Raw genomic sequence first — 25,941 nt, forward strand, 5'->3', positions numbered from 1 at the left:
GCCGAGTCTCATTTCGCTTGCCCTTCTCCTGTTTGGCTAGAGGACTTTGGCCCTTGGACCACTTTGTGTTCATTAAAATCATGATTACGAGAACAATGATAAATAAAAATTAAAGCATGTTCAGTTTATAAAAAAAACTGTGTTGTAATTTCTTTGGAGCTACAGTGCAGGACCCGAAACGTTGAGTGATCTAAGATTGTGGGTATCAAAACAGTCGGCCTCCATCTTAAGAAATATTAGTTATAACTGGTTGCCCGTACTTCGAACGGGTAAACATGTATTTTTTCCCGTTCTTAGCGTTACTCAGCAAACACATCTAGGACATGAACAGGACTTACTTTCTCTTCTCTTTTTTTAATTACTTTTAATTTTTAGTCAAGTAACCGGAAGCAGGTGCAGCCAGTCGTGACATACATACAGTAACATTTGTTACGCTAGTTGAATTGCTGCGCTGTGCATCTTCGCACCCCTTAAAAAATGGAAATTCAAAAAAATTTGAAAACGGTTTTTAGGTATTCATCTGAAGAGTATTTGAAAGCCACAATTTGGTGAATATCTTGTTTAGAATAGTTGGAAATGGGTAAAATTTGCAATCATTGTTCAAATTTTTGTTTTACCTCTCTAAACTAAATTCTACTTCCTTTTCAAGGTTGAATTAAAAAAAAACTAGAAATAGATTTTTAGATATTCACAAGAAGATTACACACCAAAAACCAAGTTGGTATCTTCATTTGTAACCAAAAAAATTAAAAAACATTTTTACTCCACTTTAGCTCTTTAAACTTGGAATTTCAATAAATACTTTCTTAGCATTCACTTACACCGTAAGCAAAACATGTTTATAAATCACCGTCACTTTATTTTCATTAGTTTGTGCTGAGTGGTGATGAATCAGTCAGTTAATCAGGACGAGTTGTTATATATATATATATATATATATATATATAATTTATATATATATATATATATATATATAGAACACCTATTTGGTGTAATGGTAAATGAACTACCAAACAGAAACTCTACTACATTATTGTAGTAGAGTACATTATCGTGCTATGAAAAAAAATAACCCAAACAGAAAAAAATAAATGAAACAAAACCATCTCTTTTAAATAAATTGGCTTATTAATGTCTTGTATATGTGAGTAAAGCGGTACGTAATAATCGTTTTTCATTAATTAATTATTTTACTCTTTAACGTACAACTGAATTCAAAAGATACTTCATCAAAAATTCTGTAGTTGATGAAGTATAGAAAACCACATTATATACGGAAATAGTTAAAATATAATTTTTTTAATTAGTGTTTTGTTTTTTTTTACGAGGCAATTATTGTTTAATTTTAGTTATGAATATACAAGCAGAACAATGATTTGATTTTTGTTTTATAAAATACTTTAAAAACTCTTCCTGTTTGACCAGAGTAATAAAACTTGACACAGATTTTTTAATTGAAGAAAATTCGCTCAAATTTGATCAGAGTCCACCGGGATAGCCTAGTAATTAACTTATCTTCGTAAATCAGTTGTTGAACAGCTGATTTTCAAATTCTAAGATTCTGATTTTCAAATCCTAGTAAAAGTAAGTTGCTTTTATACGGATTTCAATACTAGATAGTGGACACCGGAGTACTTCTGTGGTTGGGGTTCAATTAACCACACGTTTCAAGAATGGCCAGCCTAGGTCTGTTCAAGACCCATATGATATATGATATCATGCATATCATTCTTATCGCATTAGCGCGTGGGGGGATTGCATATTGTTCACTAGTTGAACAGATTGCAACGTAGACATTAGAAAAATAAAAGAATATCTGACCTGAAGTAGATACATATAAAATTTACTTATATTATAAATGATTTAAGTGAAATATACCGATCCTCTTTTCATTAATATATAGTAATCTGAGTAATTCTTTATACAAAAATTTCTGATGTTGAAAATTATTATTTATTTAAAACATTTATTCCTACAAATTATTTCATAAAGAATTACAAAGTATGATAATTATGATAAAAATTAAAATCAAAATAGTTACTTTTTCAAGCTAGAGAAGTCCAAGAAAAACAGATATACGTCTATGACAGTTATAGTTAATTAGAATATATACAGTGGTTCATGGATAATTACACTACCTGTTATTATTGTTATACAGTAATAACAGCATCATAATGGGAATCTAGAGACGTTCCATGTGATGTATTGCATTTATAAGAGTCCATATGGTGTACAATTGACTCAAAGTGGCTATTAAATACACTCCTCTAGCTACACAATTAATTAAGCTTAATTGACCTATAACTGCTTTATTATTATCATAAAATATTAATTTATATTCAACTATTTTCTGTAAAAATAGCTGAGGAAATTGAAATGAACTAAAACGAAAAAAGTAATTTTTAATATTTTTGGACCAATTTAAAAAAAAAAAACAAATTGGGAATTTGGTTTTTTGGAATTTGAATCTTATTGTTAGTTACGATGAAATTGAAATAAAAGTTATACTTAACGTAAAAATAATTATTGCGGAAAAAATTTCTTTCAGGTTGGGGAGACGAACACTTTACTAACCAACACACACACACACACACACACACACACATATATATATATATATATATTAAAAAGAGAGGGGGGAAAGAAAAAGTGTTTCTTTGTATGAGATTTTTTAAAGGCTTCCTTTAAGGACTTAAGAGTTTTAGTAAATAAACTAAGCTTGTTTTATAAACTTTAGTTAAGTTGTTGAAGGTGTACTTAGAAAACAATGGGCTAATTCAGTGTTTTGGTAGGTTTATGAACCCTTAAAAGACAATAGCAGAGGATGCGAGTGTTAACTCACACACAAATTCAGATTTATTAGCCAAACTAAACCTAATGATTTTTCTAATAAAATTAAAACTTTTCCGATTATTAATTTTAATTAAAGCTTATTACAAAACAAAAATATGAGTTCTTTAGAAAACCTAGTATGTAATAACCAATATGAAAATTGTTTTGTCATAATCTAGTATTATTATTATTATTACTAAAATTTTAAGTGTAGTTATGCTACAGACATCTACAACTGGGAATGATGTCTATAAGATGGTTGAAATGATAGATATAAAAACTAGAGACTCAGACAGAAATCAAACCTGAGATCAGCTGATTTAAATTCAAATCCTAACGATTACACTAATTGATTAGATATCAGACTCAAATGATTTTTCCATCTAGATATTCTATGCATAATAATAATAATAATGAGATAATCACAAAATCTATAACATTAAGTTGTACAATTCATAACTACTCTAGTCAATTCATTTCTTAATTATTCAAAATGAGCAAAAAGAGAAAAAACTGCCTTCTAGATTACGTACATCAAAAATTATATATAAAATTAACTACTCATCTGATATAAATATATTGTTCAAAATATTATGATATTTATTTCTTGATGTAAAATTTTTAATGATGTCGATTACTAATCATAAAATTGTTTGTTACTGTATCAGCACAAAAACTAATATTGTTATTCATCAGAAAAAATTAAGGTCGTTGGTACATTCTCTAAAGTACTGTTAATATCCAAAGATTTATTCTTTGATTCAACCTATCTCGATGTAAACCTTAAATAACAGCATTATTAATATTCCATTATTAATACTCTCATTTTGAGGGTAACAATGGTAACTGGTTATCCGGCCAAAGTTAGTTCCATCCTTTTAAACAATATTATTTATTTAATATTGAAATGTGGTGCTATAGGAGAATGTTAAAAATCAGATGGATGGATAAAGTGACAAATGAAGAGATATTGCGACAAATCGATGAAGAAAGAAGCATTTGGGAAAATATAGTTAAAAGACGAGACAGTCTTATAGGCCCATATTAAGGCATCCTGGAATAGTCGCTTTAATATTGGAGGGAGAGGTAGAAGGAAAAAATTGTGCAGGCAGGCAACGTTTGGAATATGAAAAAAAATTTTTAGGTATGTTGGATGTAGGGGGTATACAGAAATGAAACGACTAGCATTAGATAGGGAATCTTGGAGAGCTGCATCAAACTAGTCAAATGACTGGTTTGACAAAAAAAAATGTATATAACTTTAAAATTCACCAGGTCAACACATCAAAACATTGACTGAACATTATAATTATGACACAACTAAAGATTTTGTAAAATTAATCAATACGTTTAAAATTAAAGTAATAAACTCTTATTTCTTCCGTAATTAATGAGTATTAAAAATTCCTGAAGACAAATTTTTATCCTTCCTCTTTACCAACCCTTTCCTTGACCTGATTTCTCACTCTAGGTCCTAAAAATGATTTAGAGACCAAATAGATTAACGCCTTAACGGGAAGAATAGGTGAAAGAGAAATTAATAAAATTTACTATAGGCAACAACAATATATTAATTAATGTTAGTTACTTTAGTATATTATTATTTAGTATAATGTTAGTATACTAAATAGTTATGTTATTAGTATAATGATAGTATTCTAATCAAAACAATGAAGTTACAATCCCTGCTGAAATAATTATAAATTTGTTATATTAATCCGATCTGGTTTTAAAGTACTCCCATTTTCACAAAATGGTGGTTCTAACATTTTCATTTGTGTAAAAAGATTATAGATATCAAGAATGTATATTTAAGTATGAAACAATTTCTAAAATCTAAGTAATCTACATTTCTCTGTAATAAGAGGGTCAATTTTCCATAGCTTTTTTCAGTGTTTTCCCCTAAATTTTTTCGTAAGGTATAACTCAGTTGGGAAGAAAGCCATAGAAAAAAAGAAGTAATTGTAAAGGAAAGAATTAACTACTCTTGGCTAACATTTTGATAAAATGATCAAAATATGCTACAGCATGAAGCTAATCTATTTGTTTGTTAACATATTTTTGGTCTCTACCTCAGCACATTTTATTTTATACCTTTTATTTTTGAATATTCTACAATGTGTCATGTATAAAAACAACAAATGATTTTTAATTACTAATATATCATTTCAAAATATACTCATCTGATTTTATGTCAGTTTATCGTATATTTTTTTCAGTAAAAATTAAATGTTAGAGAACGAAAAAATCAAACGAGACAGTATTTATTAACGTTATTACAGTATTTTAAATTTATTTTTATAATTTATAATTATTAATAGCCAATCAGGGCTCTACCCCATAGACCCCAACGCTTTCGTTATTCTCATGGCTGTGGTTGCGAAAATATTAAAAATTTATAGATATTCATAAAAGAAAAAAAATCTGATGTGGGCACTACATAACTTCCTTATACACCTATTAAATTTACATATACACATGTTTTATTAAATGTAAAGTATATACAATTTTATTTCATTAATAATTTCTGATAATTATTTCTTTTTTTATTGTTATTATTGAATTTATTATTTAGCGTAATTTTTTTACAATAAGATGGTAATAATTATTAACAAATCAATATAATTAAATTTAAAAAAAAGTTAGAAAAAAAAGAAGATGAAGTCTGAACTTTGATTCGAACCAATGTGCCCTTGTAAGATCTAAATATTTCATTAATTAAAATTATTAATAACTACAGCACTATAATTATTATTATTATTAATAAGAGCTTATTACTGCAGTTAAGAAAAATCCAAAATCCATATTTTGTTGTATTTGGGCTTTTTAGACACTTTTAGTTCAGTCGATTGCAATAAAAAGGAGAGGTGCACAACTAGATGTTACAGCAGTCCCAAATCAAAAAATTTAAAATCCTACAGCTAATCGTTTTTGAGTTATGCGAGATGTATACGTAAGTACGTACAGACGGCACGCCGAAACTAGTCAAAATGGATTCAGTGATGGTCAAATAGGATATTTCTCTTGAAATCTGAAAACCAAAATTTTTTCGCGATCACAATATTTCCTTTACTTTGTACAAGGAAGTAAAAAGAGTTAGTTAACGACAACTTACTTCTGTTGCCGTAATGACAGAAATGTAATGAAGTAAAATGGATAATTTTTTTCCTTTAATAAATACATTTAATATCTTAACTCCCAATGTGGCTACGGCCTCAAACTATGACGTAAAACATTCCATGGGATAAGATAAATGTATCCTAAAATTTTGAAATCAATCGATGGGTGGGTTCTCGCGTGATGCTCTTGCAAATAAACAAACAAACTTTCGAATTTATATAGTAGATTATTAAATTAAAGCTGAAGATATAAATCAATTATTATTCCTACCATTTACAAACAAATGCTTTATAATACGCAACTTAGAAATAAATATTATTTATTTTCAACTGCGGGACGATAAGACCCTATAGATTTTTATTTTTTTCACGTTTGTTTCTTTTAGTTTATTTTTAGATTTCTTTGATATAAAATTTTTTTGGGGGAGACAAAAAACAAATAGTTAATTATTTCCTCAAAGATTCCAGAGTTTTATTTAATAGGTTACTTTTTCAACAACCACAACCTATTTTATACTGTTTATCTTTATTTTTAATTTTTTTCTGTTTACTTTTTTTCAGTTAATTGAACTTCTAGGCATTCTTTTTAAAATGTTTTTCTTACAAAATTTATGTAATTATTACTCTTTGAAAACAAATATAATGTTTCAAATTTTTCATCTAACAACAAAAAGAGAATTTTATTATGCGATTCAATAGTAACATGAAAATGTTTATCTGATCTAGACTATAAGGTTCTGTATTTTTGGGATGAAAGTAATTCCACATCTGATTTATAGATTTATAGGACAGAAAAAAGCAGCTCAGTAGTAACAAATTATAAATAATATTTACTTTCCCGCTTAGCGTTACAGCAAAACAATAGCTATAGAAGGGAAAGTAAAGTAGATTGGTCCAGTTTGGGCATACGCAGTTTTCACCAGATCTTTTCGTTTTGACATCTAAGGAACCCAAAAAACCGGATGAAAATTTTACGGATGTTCGTATGTATATATACGTATAAAAAAAATATGTTCATATATATGAACATATTTATATAGCCTATGGCACACCCAGTAATTTAAGAATTTCAATGCGGAATAATACTTCTAAATCGGTTTAGCCGTTGAGCTGCTACGGTAGAAAAACACATACATATACCCTAAGTACATTACATTCCTTTTTAGGCAGTCGTGTAATAATTAGTAGTATGATTTAAAACATTATCTTTTGTTAATTCATTTAATATATGCTTATTTCTTGCTTTCATTATACTGTAGCAAAACTGGTATAGTGGGCATGACGGATCCCTACCAATTATTATGAAAGTAATATAAAGTATAATAATAATTGGAGATATCCAAAAAGGGACAAAAAGGAGAATCTTTTTTGTAAAGAATAGGTCCGTTTACCAATCGTCCTTTGTTATACTGCCCGCTGTCACACAATAAGCACCTGTTGAACGGTAAGAAGAGACCAGGTTTGGAATTCATGGGAACAATATTCTCGATCAACTTTTCTCTCGCTTCGACTTGGGTCCGGTCCGGCAGTAAAGAGGCCAGCAGTATAAATATTTAGAATAAGACCAGCTAAAAAAGAGTTCTATTAGAACCAGTCTGCGAGATGTTAGTCCCGCAAGGGCAGTTCTGCGAGGAAAGGCTGCGAGTTGTGTGAGTTTGTCGGAGTTCTGTGAACCAGTCCAGCGACACGTTACAACGTCGGTCCAGCGAGGAGAGTCACAAATGTGAGTTTGCGAGACGAGAGTTGGAGACGTCAGTCCAGCGAGGAGAGTCCTAAATTCAGTTCGATACGAATAAGATGATGCCACGAGTAATTCCAGTAAACCAGAATTACTATTGGTGAATTACAGTAAAACTATATGTGTATAAGTGAAAGAAATAATGCAATAGACTTCATTCATAAACTGTTAGAATAGATAGCACAGATATTTGCAAGTGAAAACAATACGATTATTTTTTAATGCGAGACTAATGGTTAAAAAGTGTTAAGACTATCTTTTGATAACGGGTCTAGTTTTCTATTTGTCTACCTGTAATAAATTCCGAACGATTGTTTATTTTGAACTCTGTCTTGTGTGTAATCTGTATTTATTATTTACTAAATACATTTATACTATTTGATGAGTAACATTTAGATTGTTATTATTATATTCTTTGTTGATTACGCTCTGTTTTTATGTCATATTTACTGTTTTGATTTTGTATTATGTCATGTTCTGTATATGTATTAATTATTTGAATTGTTATTATCGACATGTAATATTATTATCGTTTACTACTATTATCCTGACTATTATTGTGGTTACTGTATTAATACTTGTGTTTATTAATTGTCATTTATTATTATTAATTTGCTGGTTATAATTATGAACATTTTAAATCAATAAACTGTAATTATATAAACATTCTAAACTGTCAACCTCTCAATATCCTGATCAAGCCGTGGAACATGCGACATACTAGTTATTAAGCCTGCAGCAGTATTTATGAAAATTTACTAAAAATTTCTTTATTTAAAAAAATAAATAAATAAAAAATAATAATAATAAATAAGAAATAAAACATTTATTAAAAAATTTCTAAAATTTACTTTCATTTAATACCTCATCACAAACCCTGACTTGTCTAATAAAAATGACAGTACTTACATTTTTTAAATAGTGTTTTAAAATTTACAAATGTAGAATAATCCCATTATTATTATTATTCTCGTTGGAGGAATTACCATAATATGGATGAAAGCAGGTAAGCCTGCTTTCATCCATATGCTTTCATCCAAAGATTTCGTGTTCGAGTCACAAGCAGGAATGATATTTTTCACTTGCTATAAAATTCATTAATATCCATTTTTACCAATTTATTATCAGCAATTACTGGGCGTTAGCTCTTCATTACTATTATATTAATAAACTAGTTAAATTTTATAATCAAAACTTTTAAAATGTTGTTTACAGATTGCCGAATCTTTTCACTGAGAGATACAAATTCAACTGAATAAACAAAATCATCAATGTAGTAGTTACATTGAAATCAGATAGTTTAGTGATGCTACCTAGCGAGTAAAAAGAGACTGAATGTTATTAAAACTCTCTGAGCATTTAAGAACATATTTAAGGTAAATTTTATAAAATCTTTTTTACACATAGTTTTAAATAAATTTTATAAAAATTATATTACCGAACTCTTCATTAGTTTAAATAGACTATAACGAAAATTACTGATGTATTATAAAAAAAGTATGCGTCTAAGGCAATTTTTCTCACGTCGGTTTATTTACAATTGTGGAAACATACGTAAAAAAAAGAGAAGTATTATCTAAGAATATTTCATTATAATGTTTAATGATAATTAAAATGACATATTTTTTATTAAAATGTTGTATTAGCTCAGTGACACGTGAAAATGACAAAGAAGAATGATTAAATTAAAAAATTGGCACGGTAATACAGTACTATAATTATACACTTCAGTGTTTCTATCTACCGAGTAAAAATATAATAGAAGCTCTACATTTTTATGAATTTTTACTTATTTTTATTATTTAGAGATGAAATTTCGCCTTAAAATTTAATTCTACGACAGAAGAATTTTCGTTTATGCTACCGGTAACCGGTAATAATTTCCGCGAATTCAGTTCAAGGCAAAAATTATAATCACCGGAGCAGAGAAAATTGATTAGCATTTTATGTCTAGTTATGATTTATTTTGGTGGTAAAACGAGGTTGAAATAAAATGATTGTAAAATATTTTTTCGCTGAACTAATATTTTTCGCTAATTAAAATAAATATTTATTTCAACTAAACTTACATATCATCTTTTTTTATATTCAGGTTTTTTAATAAATTTAATTTTTTAACTTTTCATCAGCATATTACACAGTAAATTTAATTAACCTCTTGTTTTCCTAATGCGGCTTCCCTAATTCATTCAAAAAAAGTAATGTAAATATTCGCTTAATATTTTCTCTCGGTGAGTTTGAAAATATTCATAAAGCAAACATAACATTTTACGGTAATAGAAATTGTGTTTATCCTGTAATGTTTTTCTCTTTATTATAGTATCTTATGTAAACATATCTAACACATAAGGTACGTATAATAAATATTGTTTCAAATGTAACACCAAGATATTATCCAAATATAATCCAAATTAGTTTCAATAGAAATTGTAGTATCTAACCTATCAAGAAGAAAAATAATGACATAGTTAAAGCTATTTTATTTCATTATTCAATATCCCATAAAAGGTTGCTATGAAAAGCAGAGTTCTTCATCTTCATTTCTTTATAAATGGATTGAAGTACCTATTATTACCATAAAGGCTGGAAACTTAGTTTAATAAATGCGAACTGTGCATTTATCCAATACTATTTTCTCTTAATCATTACTCTTCTAATCAAACTTAACATAACTTATATTAAAATCAGATAATAAATAAATTACAATTGTAATTCTTGTTGATAGACTTCTCTTTTTATTAAATTATAATAACAAAAAAAAACATAGTTTGAATATTTCCACTGGTCAATAGTAATAAAATAATGAAATACAAGGAAATAATTTTAAGGACTTTAAACTAAATGTTACTTTCTGTAAAAATGTTTTATGTTAATCGATCTTACAATTGTTTATTTTTAGAAACAAAAATGGAAAATTCTTAATAAAAATAAAAATTGTATCAATATCTGCTAAGTTTTTGAATAATTAAATTTTGCTTTTACGTAGAGAAAAAATTAAGATATTTTATAGAATAATGAATGCGTTAAAATTTTAATAAAGTTCCACTATGTGTGATATTTTCTTTTGAAATATAGCTTTGAAATTTTGTCAAGCCAAGATTTTGCCTGTAACGCGAGTATGGTAAGTTTTTTTTATTTAGCATAGTCTAATTATATAACTATTTACTGATAACGTAATAAATTTATCTAGATATTTTATTATGTAATTAAATAAATCCTACATATATTAATCATTTTTTTAACCACATGCTCTTCTACTCTAACACCAATCTACAAGAAACTCACGTCAGCAAAAACTGATATCAGCAAACGGTCACATATCTATTTACTAATCAAGCTCAGTTTTATCTTACTTCGGTGTTCACGTTACGTACTGGTATATTATAACAGCTAATCTCATTCAGTTCTGAGTCAAACTTATTCAGAAACTTTATAAAATAGCTAAACTTAGAATCCGTTTATCTTGTTAGTAATATTTTTATTATAATATATTGTATATTATTATTACAAACAATTGATATGGATATAGTTATTCTGTTTAAAATCTAATATCTTATTACAACTTAATAATTATTTTATGGATTTATAATTATTAGAGATTTTAGATTATATTATGAATATGCTATACAAGAAAGGAAACTCAACTAATACTGTTTTGTCTAATTTTTTTTTTCTCTAAATAAAATTAAATTTTAATAATGTTTTCTTTTAATTTTTTTCTGAATAAAACTAATTAATTCCTGACAAAAAAATCATCAGATTTCATCATTATTTTCATAGTAAATAATTAGTAGAAGGCTTTAAAAATATTTTTTTTTAATGTTTTTTATTACTTTTCTTAGGTAATTAATTCATGACTTCAGTTCAAAACTTTTACGTGGGAATAAAATTAAAATTAATGATAATTAAAAAATTCTAACCCTGACCGGGGTTTGAGCTCAAAACCTCTGGTAAGTTGAAACTACTAACACCCTTTTCAGCCAGCTAAATTCAGATGTGTTTTATCTTACTTAAAGTTATTATACATAAAACGTAAAATTTCAACAAAATAATATAGTATGGTCTTATATTATTGACATAACGCATTTATAATCCGGCCATTAATGTACAGATTGCATAAAAATGATTGATAAGGTTATATATAAAAAAGATAAAGTCGCACAGGCTGTCGATTATTTATTGCCTTCTGATTGGCTGATGATTTGCATTAAACAACAACATTTACCACGTAACAGCAGTAACAACGTTAACTTCTTGTGACATTTCCTGATATTTTTATTTATAAGGAACTTATTTTTGCGCTTTTCTCATTTAGAAATGACCAATTATTTCGCGCTCAAAACGTAAAATTTTTTAACTTTTAAATGAGGAACATTTTTACTTATAAAAGATTAATTTAATATTTTTTTTTAGAAAAAAGCTTTATGTTTTGGCAAAGGTTTAAATTAAAAAAAAAAATTAAAAATTCAGAGATGAAAATTTTTGATAAAAAATCAAAAATTTGTCGGCAGTAAATTATTTCACAAAATAGCTAAATATGATTTATTTTATGCAGTTAAATAAATATTAAAAATGTTTTCCTTCAATTTAATACTTAACCACAAAACGAGAAGTCAACATTTAAAATTGTTGACTCGGAGGATAGAAAATTGATTTTGAAGAACTATGACAGGAATATTTTAGATGAAAAACCAACCAAGTGGAAATGGAAAAACCAACCAAAATGGAAATGGTCGTAAAATGGTACTATTTGTATTAAAAATATAATTTTTGGCCTTGAATTACAAAAATGAGATCATAAATTCTATAAATACTTCAAAGAATTGTAAAGCAATTGGCCAAGATAAGATTTCATCAGAACTGATTAGACTCCTGGACAAGATATATTTAATCCTTCATAAAATACTTAATAAAATCAACGATAGAAGGAATTATCCTTTTCAATGGCTTTCATCAACTTTTATGTCTTTGCCTTAATAGAGAAAAGTAAAGAAAAACGACGAGGGTTGAGGATTAGGCTTGAGGATAATACTTTAAAAATATTCATCAAAATCATTTTTAAAATATTTTGAGAGCTTAAAAAGAATATCAGCGATTCACAGCTAAATTCAAACAAAGACTTGATGCAGAAAAGCTGTAATTGTGTTATAGATTAAAATGTTTTAACTAGAGAAAGGACGGAGTCCTGTAATTTATAGGTAAAAAAATAACTTCAATATGTTGCAGCGTTCTAAGCTCAAGAATATTCTTTGCAGGATGTATACAGGCAGATTTGCTGAATAGAAACCTCATTGAAATCGGATAGCCCAGACACTTGTTAATGGAAATTTCTTAAACTCGGTGATGCGCAGATGTGTTCGCTTCTCTTTTTTGTCATTATTCGGAGACTGTCTTTACGAAACGAAACTCTTTTTGATGTCGACGGGGCTCTATAGATCAATGAAGGGGGGATTTGGATTAATTGCATTTGCTCTTCGCCACGCTGATGATGACAAAATGACTTCTGATGTTATAAATAATCTTTAAAAACTTACCAGCGAAATTAATGATTATAGTAAAAGATGGGCTTGAACATTTACAATAAGAAAACTAGGTTTATGATTGCTTCAAGAGAGCTAGACGCATTTAGAAATACAAGGACAATAATTCGAGGTTTACCATTAGGTCGAGTAAATAGGTACAAATATTATAGGATTTGCTTTTAGGTAGGTTCAGATATGGTATTCATAAAATTCATAAAGGTTTTCAGAAATAGAGCCTTTGGTCTTAGTTTAAGGTTAAAATTTGTGAAATTTTAACAAATATTTAGTATATATATATATTAGTATATATATATATATATATATATATATATATATATATATATATATATATATTTAGTATATTTGGCCGTTACTGCGGTACTGTTTAGTACTGAAGATTAGATGTTGAGAGTTCTTGCAATCAATTTCAGATATGGTATTCATAAAATTCATAAAGGTTTTCAGAAATAGAGCCTTTGATCTTAGTTTAAGGTTAAAATTTGTGAAATGTTATATTTGGCCGTTACTGCGGGATTGTTTAGTACCAAGATTAGATGATTCTTGCAATAACTAAAGTAGAAACCTTTGAAATGTGGATATACTCATATCTCAAAGGATTCCTTAAAATGGACGGGAAGAGTAATAATAAAGAAGTTCTAAGAGAAATAAAGAAAGATCTCGATCTTTTGAAATGTTGACTACCTTTAAAAAAGTAAAACTACACAATTTGATTATGTTATGCGCAATTAAAAATATCATATGCTGTAGCTATTGATTAAAGAGAAGATTGATGGACAGTGTGGTGAAAAGAAAATTATCTTGTTTAAGCAACATAAGATAGTGAAGTAGATTACGCTAAAGACTTGATACATAAAGCAGGAAATAGATTAAAATCAGAAATAAACATTTAATTACGAGTATTCATTAATGTATTCGCGCAAGGAAGGAAATTAAAAAAGGGGAAATACTTAAAAATATTTATACATTATTATTATTAATGATAAATGTAATAAAAAACATAAATTTTTCAGTAAATTAATAAAATTATTTTTATTATAATTTAATGCATCATTTCAAAGGTATATTAGGTCAATCAACATAACAGCATGACAAGTTACAAATAGTATTATAAATATGTATTAATATTTTGTTTAAATTTATGATGGTAATAAATGAGGAATATTAATTTGTTATTTTTTGTTTAAATTTCATGAACGTATTTTATTTATGAATTGGTTTATAAATTTAAAATGCAAATAAAATCAATTGGAGCTATTTTATTGCATCAGTTGTATTTAAAATGTTATACGTAACTGTACATCTTATTTATTACACCAAAAAAAATGTTAGTCTATAGAGAAGAATAAATAAATTACAGTACGAGAATTTTAATAGCTACTTTTTATCCTTATTGTTTTATTTTTACTTCTTTTTTTTTGGATAGAAAGAAATAATTTTTATATAAAAAAGAAACAAGATAATAGCTACAAGCTTTTTAAGTAATTTAAAATGATTTTCAACATTTTTTATTATCATCATTGTTATTAACTAGATTTAGTTATGCTTTGTTTTAATCCAATAAATCTGATTAAATATTTTTTTTTTTTTTGTAAAGATTCTGTTACAGTGAAATATACGATAAAAAAGTTATGGGTCACATTGTAAATATATAGTGTATTTTACCTTCTATTTCTCATTTGCACGTAGAATTTTTTTATATGAATAAAGTAAAAACTTTATTTACCTTTTAATGAACTCATGTTTGTTTAGGTACACAGTAAGTAATATTTTTTATTTATTTCTATTCTATAATTTGAATAAAAATCTTGCCAGAATATAATATTATTTTTTATTAAGACTTTCAAAGTAAAAACCATGTATGGTAAGGTAAATATAAATTTTATGTTACTTATTTACGGAAATTATATAATTTTACAAACACGAATTCTTGTTTAAAAAATATTTTCTTTAATATTAACAGTATATAAAATTTGTTTAAAAAATATGAATTACAAATAAAGATTTAAAAAAAATAATTCAATCATAATTTAATAATAAATATCATACATTTTTAGTTATTGTAGAAGTTTATTTTGATTACGAGTATGATTTAAACGACAAAAATACTTGGAAGCATGTTTATTTGCAGTAATTACTTATTAAAATTGCAGTTATTACTTATTATTTATTTGCCGAAGTAAATAAGTCGATCTCCGTGACTGACTGGCAGCGTCTGGTCCTTTTATCCGGATGTCCCGGGTTCGCATCCCGGTCATGCATAGCATTTTCACATGCTAGAGAATTCATTATCTTCCATCAGTAACTATAAATGATCGTAAACCTATTGTTACTGAACAAATAAATAAAAAAATCTGATGTGGAGACCACACGACTACCTTGTACGCCTATTAAATTATATATACTATTATATATACGCCTATTATATATATAAATTTCTTTTAAATAAGAAGTATATAAAATTTTATTTCATTAATTACTTCTGATATTTTTTCTTTTTTTGTAATTGATTTATTATTAATTGTAATTTTTTTTTACAATCAGAGGTTAATAATTGACAATAAATCAACATATTTAAATTTAAAAAAAAGGAGTTGAAGTCTGATTCGAACCGATGTGCCTCCCTTCTAAGATCCAAATAACTCATTAATTAAAATTTCATTTGCCTATAACTTCTGGAACCAATGAAAATAAGTGCCAAAATCCAAATTTTTTTTGGGGATTTTGGCATAAAGACCGAGTCCCGGTTCCTAGAGTGGGGAAACAGCAACGAAATAGTCGGGTCTGGTTACCCTACACTGGGAGTTAGAGGCAGGCATTTGTAGATAAGATCCAGCCGGCACATAAAAGGACACTCCCCCGGATTGTGTTATACTTCAATATGGAATCCAGTTCGGGGTAGAGGAAAAAAAAATTGCCAAAATCCAAATTTTATTTTATTTTGGACACTTTTGGTTCTGTCGATTGCAATCAAAAGGGAAGATGCGCAACTAGGTGTTATAACATCCTAAATCCAAACTTTCAACATCCTACGGCTAATCGTTTTTGAGTTATGCGAGATATATACATACGTACATTCAGACGTCACGCCGAAACTAGTCAAAATGGATTCAGGAATGGTGAAAATAGGTATTTCCGTTGAAATCTAAAAACCGAAATTTTTCGCGATCACAATATTTCATTTTCTTCGTACGAGGAAGTAAAAAAGAATTATCACATAATTGTTCAATTACAGTGACTTTTTTAATGATTATTAAAAGAAATAAAAAATGATAAATTATAGTTGGGAATAAAGCTCAAAACAATTCGAAGACAGTACGGTTGCCAAAATCAAAACGGTAAGGGTTGAACATAAAATTTATCCTCCGTATACATAGTGCCTGTAGTTAGCGTGTTATCTAAAATAATATTTCAAAACATATAAATTTAAAAAAAATTTAATTAAATATATATATATATACATAATTGATTTTTTTAAAAACCGCCCCGTGATATTTAAAAACCGTAAAAAATTTAATTAAATATATATATATATATATATATAATTGATTTTTTTAAAAACCGCCTAATAAAATGAAAATTCATTTTTGAATTTTGCTTTAAATTTTCATTTTTTTTAGAGATAATTTAAAAACAACTATAGAGGCACTTATTAAACTTTAAATCAGGTCTCTTATTAAAAAAAAAAAAAAAACATTTTTATAATGGTTCAAAAGCTATTTTCAGAATGGCAAAATATATATAGTTTGCATTCATCGTTTTTTTTTTTATATCGGTTTTAATTTTTACATATGTTTTATATTTATAAATGACTAGACCCGGCAATGCTTCGCCATTGTTAGATTTGTATATATATAGATTAAATGAACAGAAATGAAATTTTGATAAAACATTATAAAAACTGAACATTATGGAACTTCGCAAAATTTAATATTTCCCTTTTCCCTTCTTCCTTTCTTCTTTTCTTCCCTTTCAACCCTATTTCTCTTTTCCATTTTTCGCAAAAAATATTTCTTTCTACGAAACTAATATATATTCTGAGTGTGAGCCAAATCGAACCATAAATGCAATCTTTCCAAATATCTTAACCCCAGCACCATCTAGCGGATCCATTTTTTGCAGAGTTATTTCTTTTCATGTAAGTAACACATATTCTGAATATGAGCTAAATCTGACCATAAATACAATTTTCCGAAATATCTCGACCCCAGCGCCATCTAGCGGATCCAGACTAATCCAGAAACCTTCGCGGGCGGGCGCACAACAACTCACCAAAGTTTCATCGATATCGGATGAACGGTTTAGGAAGGCATAAGAGACATACAGACAAACAAATATTCATTTTTATATATATATATAGACGTATTCAAATCAACAGCAATCAAATCTCTAAAAAAAACACATTTCGGCTAAAGAAGTAATGAATGAACGAGTACCCAACCTGGAACTCACACACCAACACACAGGAAACATCTACAATAAAAAATGAATCTACATTATTGCCAAGATTCACCAGTGCAAGACCATTATCCAAGTCCTGTGCTTATATAGAGCAATGTTTCTGGGAATACTAAAAAAACTCGACATCCAAGAATTGAATACAAAGAAAGAAAAATCCTCAGGGATATCCTAGGCACAAGGAAAACCAATGATAACCAACTCCGAACCATGAATGAACTCTACACATACAATGCGAAAAAACTCATCGATATAATAAAAACTGAAAGATTAAATTTTACAACTAAATTTCTTGCATGAAAGGCCTAAGACTCATAAAACATATCCTCACGTAAATTAAAACGCAAAAGAAGAATGGATGGGTCGATGATATCCGTAAAGATATGCTAGAAATATTCACCGTGAGGAAACACAAGACTGGAACACATTTCGAAACAAAATCAAGAATTTCAGAAGGTTTCAAGAACTAACAAAGCCAGACAACAACAGTTACTGGCGCTGTCAAGACAACAACAAAAAAGGAAAAATTACTGGACTAAAATATTAAAAAACATAGGTAAAGTTTTTCACGCTATCCATAGATGGCCTAAGTCGAGGATAAAAATGTATATAATTGTATAGACTGAGCTATAAATTTCAGTACCTATAAAAACAATCTTTCAAGAAACTTTTCTTAATAAGAAATGCGAGTGGAAAAAATTACTTAAGGAGACCAACACCATTTAAATTTTTTTTTAGCCTCCAGGTTTAAAGGATAACAAGAAATTGAAATTTTTGTAGCGTGTGAAAATGCCATACCTGACCGGAATTTGAACCTGGGACCTCCAGATGAAAGGCCAAGATGCTACCACTCGCACCACAAAGTCCGGTAATAAAACTGACACCAAACGTAAACTAAGGTACCTATAATATAGGTACCCAGTAAAGCCTAGTTCAAGTCCTAGTAAAGCCAGATATTTTTACGTGGATTTGAATACTAGATCGTGGATACCGGTGTTCTTTGGTGGTTGGGTTTCAATTAACCACACATCTCAGGAATGGTCGAACTGAGAATGTACAAGACTACACTTCATTTACACTCATACATATCATCCTCATTCATCCTCTGAAGAATTATCTAAACGGTAGTTGCCGGAGGCTAAACAAGAAAAAGACAGAAGAAGGTACCTATCATAACATAACTACTTTTATAATGCGAAAATAAGAATAAAATTTTACTTTTTTTAATTTCGATCCTGAATTTAATTCCGATCTGGTAATTTCTTATAATCTTTTAATTCTATAACAACATATAATTGATGATTTCCGTATCCGCTTTTTAAATAATTAAATTTAAAAAAATAAATATGTAAAAACATTTTTCAGAATTTTTTTAACCTTTGGTAACCGCTATATAATTTTTTTTTCTTTTAAATGAGTAATATAATCATTTATATTCATCTCTAAGCGTTACGTATAGAAATACGTAAACAATTAATTATGAATTTAGTGAAAATTTTAGTAGGTGACTGTAAGAAATATAAATTAGTTTTATAAAACTTATTTATTTATTTATTAAGAGTAAATAAATAGCCAAGTAAATGCAAAGATTGCAGTATGAAAATAATGTCAATAATCCATGTTAATATTATTTATTTGTGATATTCATCATCATCTTCATCATTATTCGCAATTAAAGTAACAGAAACTAAATTTTTATTTCATAAATAAAATTTACGAAAGAATCTATTGTTTTACTTAATTTCAAGCATTTTAAATATAGGTGAGCTATTTTATAAATTCACATTTCGACTAAAAAAAATTTTTTATAAAAGAAAAAAATATACTTGACATAGCATATAATTGGAAATTATAAATTATATTAAGTTGTTAGTTTAAAATTTCTTAACTTAAAATATGTTGTCTTAAACTTTATTTAAGTAATTTAACTGACCTCTTTTTGATGCGTGAAAACTGTCTTGAGGTGAAATTTTTTCAATTTGGGCTGAAAGACGAGATCTTGGTAAAATCGAACGATCTGCGTTAATGCGTTCTACAGCGTATCTGAAAGCCACTTCCTGCTTGTCATCGGCCGGATGAAATAGTCCACCTATAACAAAAAAAAAAGAAGAAAATATATATACCATTATAATGGAATACACTACCAATTTCTGTCTCATATTAAGAGAACACGCGTGAAAATGTATATATATTTGTAGTTGGGATTAGTTTTTACTGAGTACGAGATTAAAATTTAATTAAATTTTAAAGAAACGGATAAATGCAATAAAAATCTTAATCAAACTTAATCGAGGCAAGTTCCATAATTGGTGATAGTCCTCTTTTTCTCACTCTTTTTGTCGACAACGAAAAGAGTGAGAGAATTATGATTTTTGTGTCTCAATAAATATTCTGTCTTTAATTCAGAGAAGTATGTAACTAGAGTGTGGGAGAGCATTAGGTCTCAAAAAGCTTTAAAAAATATATTCTTCATTTTCCTTCAAGGTAAAACATGTTTTGAATTAAATGCATTGAATATTCTATATTTCAATCATTTTAAATGAAAGGGAGTATGCAATTACTCTGACTTGAAAGGGCAGGCACGACCTTTGTGATATGATGTTTTTGAAAGTAGAACAATATTTTTTTTTATATCTGTTTCGAAATTACGTTACTGTTTTTATTTACATTGCATTCTTATTACATTACTCATCTTGCTTATTACACTACTTCTCATATTAATAAGGCAGTCCAAAGAATTTATACGCGACTGGAAAATGTTTTTTCAATAACTTTTTAATAGTTTCCTTCTTGTCCCAGAATTTTCGAAAATTTCAGCTTTTTAACTTAAGAGGGCATCATAGAAAAGCCACCTGAACATTATAAAACTAGCTATACTTTATAACACTACCTTCTATTAGCCTATGAAAACAGTATCTTATAAGATTACAATAAATATAAATATTATATTATATTATTTATAAAGATTTATTAGTAATGTTTATAAGATTATATTATCTTATAAGTATCAGAAAATCTTATAAGATTTATAAACAAAATGCTGAAAATATTCTGCCCTACTAAACGGTATTTGTATGTGTGTCGTGTGTCCCTTAGCTTAGCACCGGAATGTACCGATCACTAACGGAAAATCCCGATTCGTTAAAACATGTTTCGTGGTGGTCAGATGTATACTTGTTATATTATTAAATATCGGTGTATCGCACCTATATCGATATATATGTGAAATATATATCAATATTTTTTTAATTTATTTATGTAATTGTTTTTCTTCATAAAATCGATTATTAATGTTGACTCAGGTTTCATTTCTTCCTTTTTTATTTGTAAAAATAAAAAGTTTTCACTTTTTATTTTACTCTAATTAAATGAATTTGTCTAATGCGCTATTGTTAATTAGTCTTGTAATAATTATAAAATAAATTAATAAATTTTACTACCGTAATTCATTCATTCAAAATCGTAGCACGATTTTAAACACTACTATTTTCGATACAAATAAATCGATACTGAAAATACTACCGTTTACCAATTTAGAATCGTATATATGATTTTTTTTTTGGCCTAGTAGTAACAATTAAACATACATACAGGCAAAATACGTGGGTCAACTCAAATGGTAAACAATAAAGGTCAAAATAAGAAGAAATTTGAATCCTACATATCCTCCTTATCGATTTATTGATTTTGAAGCCAATTTCTCTTTTGTTATTGTGCAAGAAAGGTTAGTTTCGTATTACGATAATTTGTTTCGTAAATTGAATATAGTATATAAATAATAAATTAATTTAATTTTATTTCAGCTTCCAGATCTCGTATGAGTGTATTTACATATCGATATTATGGATTTTGATGAAAATGTTGACAGTGCACAATTTATAAAAGATGACTAAATCGATCTAAACCAAATTTAATTAGGAAGATTTGCTGATATTTTTTCGCTTTTCCTTGATCAAAAAAAACAATTTACACAAGAGGTAATCAATTTTGGACACCTAATAGCATTCAGAGACACCGTCCCCCAGGCAACACGCCCGGAGGGCCTAGCTGCGGAGGCGTGCCGTAATCACGCCCTGAAGCTAGTGTTATATGCTAAAGTTAAACCAATAGTATATTAAAAACTAGCGGTTTTTGTAAGTCTGTTACTCTTTCACGCAAAAACTACACAACCGATGAAACTGAAATTTTATATGCACATAGTTTTTATACTTAAAAAGAACATATGACTATTTACGTTAACTTATGTTTCACTGTTTCAAAATGGTGGCTGTTTTAATGGTTACGTAACAACCGGATTATGTACTTTATCGATATTGTTCGTTACTATTACCAAACCATTGGTCAAAAAGAATTAAAACACCGCTTACAGAAATTTGTTTAATAAAATTTTATACAAAAAAGGCCGCTTTATCTTTTTCAATTTCCCTTTTGGTTTTCGAGAAAAGTAGCTTTAAAGATGCGACGATGGACCGCACGGCAACTCAACCAACAAAGCCAGTGCCTCTTACAGTGTGTGTGACGCGATGCGCTGCGACTGGCTGCAACTTCCTCCGGTTATTTGATTAAAATACATTAAAAAAATAAATGATAAACGAACTACAGTCACGTAATGTTTGTGGGGTTATGCCAAGAACCGTGAAAAATATTTTTTATCGTACAAGTGGAGTAACCAAATATAACTATTGTTTTTAAATGGGGTTGACGATTCTGAAAACCGCATATTTCAGATACTCAAACGTTTCGTATCCTATGCTGACCAAACTGTCGCTCTGAATAAATTATAATCCATTAATAAATGTTATAAATTGAATAGGCTTTAATTGTCGTTTATCAGTATTATTCTCACTAGCATGAGGATAATGAACACAGTGGGAGGGGGGTGGTTCGGATTAAAATTTATGGTAGATAGATGGGACCCTGAAGATTATTTCCTTCATATTACAAGTAGAAAAAAGGAGTAAAGCGTCGCAAACCATCCATTAAGTTTCTCCTAGTCCCAAAAGTAAAACACGTTATTTTAAATGTGAACACTACAAACAAGAAAATTTCAAAATGTCAGTTTTTTTTTAATTAAAGGGTTAGGAGTTGAACAATATTAAGTAGTCTTATTTCGAAATTATTATTAATTAAATTTAAACCTCACATCAGAATCTTAATCGAACATTGTTTTTATGATAATTTTTACTTCCTTGTGCGAAATAAAGGAAGTATTGTAATCGCGAAAAATTTCGGTTTTCAGATTTCAACTGAAACATTCATTTTGACCATTCCTGAATCTATTTTGACTAGTTTCAGCGTGAAGTCTGTGCGTACGTACATATGTATCTCGCATAACTCATTACGATTACGATTATCCATAGAGTGTTGAAATTTTATATTTAGGCACTGTTGTAACATCTACTTGTGCACCTTCCTTTTTGAATGCAATATACTTTACCAAATATGTCAAAATAAGCCCAAAATCCAAAAAAATTGTATTTTCGGCTTTTCCTTAACTGTAGTAATAAGCCCTCATTGAGAGCTTTTCAACGATGTATCATAAGTGGTACTTATTTTCATTAGTTCTAGCCAAATAAAATTTTAATTAATTAAAGATTTGGATCTTACAAGAGGAAAACACATCGGTTCGAATTCGACTTCATTTCCATTTTTTTAAGTTTTTTTTTAACTTTAAATATACTGATTTATTAATTATTATTATCCTCTAATTGTAAAATAAATTTACAATAAATAACAATTCAATAATAACATTAAAAAAAATATGAGAAAACAAAAGGTTATTAGTGAAATAAAATTTTATGTAATTTTAATTTTTTTTAAAATGTGTATATGTAATTTAATAGGCGTACAAGGAAGTCATGTGGTATCCGCATCAGATTTTTTATAGTTAGTTAAAATTTTTAATTAAGGTATTTACATAATTATAATACAGAGTTATCCTTTACTATAAGTCTAGGCTATATTTTTATAACCTACTATTTAATTTTTTTTTCATATTGTCATTTCTGGATTGACTTGAAATTAAGAATTTTTTTTAATTTTTCTGAAATATTTATTTGACATTCTTAATTTTAAATTAAGATTTTAAAATTAAGATATTAATTAGTAATTATAGGCTCAAGGAAAAAATGTTTAATATTTAAACAACATAAACGTATTAAAATTAATTTGATGTTCAGAACAAAACAGTATTTGCCTGTGCCTCGTACTATTATATTCATTCTATGCGCGTGCGCAGCTCCAGCTGACTGCGTTATCTGCCTAGCGAACGTGTTCATACAGGTTTGAGTAAACACAGTTACAGTGCTGCGTTGACGGATTATCGTTAGTGGATGTTTGTTATTTTTGATGTACGCATTAATGCACAGTATTCTTAATTTAAGTGAACTCTCTAAGTTATCTTCTCAATTACTTTATTGTTAACATCATATTTTAAAATATGTATAAATGAAATCGATTTTTGATTGTTTATTAAATAAGGTAAGACATCAAAAATTACAAATTACGACATAAGATAACAATTACTATATGTGCCTAGTTATAAAATGTAGCATTTATGTCATAATTAACGTGTGTATACATTTATCAACAATTCTCTGTTTAAATATCATAAGTTAATTATTACTACTTTAGTTTAAAGCATTGTGTATTAAAAATGTTCAAGATTCTCTTTTGTGTTAACGGAATTTGTTTTTTCTTTTGGACAAGGCATTTTATTAAAAATGTTTAACCATAAAAAATATTATGAATATTAATTATTGGGTTTCTTAAACTTATTTATTTTCAAATCATTCCAATTTCGTAAATATTTATTAACAAATTTCTGAGAGATTTGTTTTTTCTTCTAGTGAGTTAATTTGATATCTACTTTTCTCATTTTGAATATAAATACTATAACCAACATTATAACTCTTTGACTAATACTTAAACAATAACTTTATAATCAAATGTGTTTATATTTACTTTTAAAGGTGTTGAGGTAGCTTTGTTTAGTACATTTCAAATTTTACATTTTGCAATTTTACTCAATTAATCCTCATTGTATGAAAATAAAGTGAAATATTTTTTGATATTTAATTAAATGATATCCAGATTACGATAAAAAATTATTTGTTTAATTTTAGGAGTTCTGGCTTATATATTTGCGTCTATTAGGAAAGGAGCCACGTTTATTGTTTTTTTTTAATTTTATTTGCTCATGTTATATTATGTGTCTTGTACTTCCAATCATTTGTTTTATTGTATTTATTGCTCATTGTAGACATTAATTATATAATATTAAAATGTATTTAACAACCTATTTTTTTTATTTATTAAACAAATCTGTATTGAAATTTTAAATTTTATCTCTATTAAGGACAGGTATTAAAAATATTGTATGTACAACATATGTATTTCATGTTACAGAGGTTCACTATTTATTCCGTAAAAAAACCAACGTCATGCATATTCTATTTATTAACTTTACAGTCTTCTCTAGTTAAATATCCACTAAAAAATTATATTTTCCAAGTATGTGTTTATGTATCTATGTTTATTTTTATTTTATTTTTCCTGTCTATACTACAGGAATAATTTAATTTATAATGTCAGAATTTGATGTAATAGGTTTTAAATAGATTGATCCTTTTATTATTTTTATTATTATTACGTTTAAAATAAATAATCGAATGATGAATTGGAGGGGGGGGGGTTATTAAAGAAATTTCACTGAAAAGAATGCTCAATTCCAGTTTTTTATCTAATGTGACTGTAACGCCATTGAAAAGGAAAGATTTATTTAAAAATTACATTCCCATTCTGAAAAAAAATATACATTTTTTAACTTTTTATATTTAGAATACTTCAGTTTTAAAAAAAATGGTAATCCTGAACTATTACTAGATAACCTTCAATAGTTTTTCATACTTTAATATACCGCAGTAGGTATTCCTAGAGTCAGAAAAATACAATATATATCAGAAAACATGTTTGGACACCTGATGGTGAAAAATTCAATGTCAAATTCTACGCTGCATTTCAGTGCTCTAGTCAATTAGTTTTATGAATTATGTCAACCTGATTAGATGCTAATCTATTCTGTAGAAAGAGACTAGGGTTAAGGTAAAAGATAGAGATTTGTGGAGGGAGGAATAAACCATAAACTAACCTTATACTCGTTACAGCCGTTATCAGAATCAGCCGTTGAAAATGACTGATTACGCTTTTCGTAAGGTATTAGCCGACGTACACATACATTACTAATAGCACGGAA

General features: G+C 27.7%; 1 protein-coding gene across 1 annotated transcript in view; it reads right to left on the minus strand.

The window, feature by feature from the left end:
* The window catches only part of KaiR1D (Kainate-type ionotropic glutamate receptor subunit 1D), a 170,526-nt gene that overhangs the window by 101,635 nt on the left and 42,950 nt on the right, over positions 1-25,941 (minus strand). Inside the window, exon 3 of the mRNA XM_075372008.1 lies at positions 19,621-19,776. Within this exon, the coding sequence (XP_075228123.1) occupies positions 19,621-19,776 (156 nt within the window). The remainder of the gene's footprint in view (positions 1-19,620; positions 19,777-25,941) is intronic.

This window comes from Lycorma delicatula, chromosome 7 (assembly GCF_047948215.1).
Source record: "Lycorma delicatula isolate Av1 chromosome 7, ASM4794821v1, whole genome shotgun sequence".
Classification (NCBI taxonomy): Eukaryota; Metazoa; Arthropoda; class Insecta; order Hemiptera; family Fulgoridae; genus Lycorma; species Lycorma delicatula.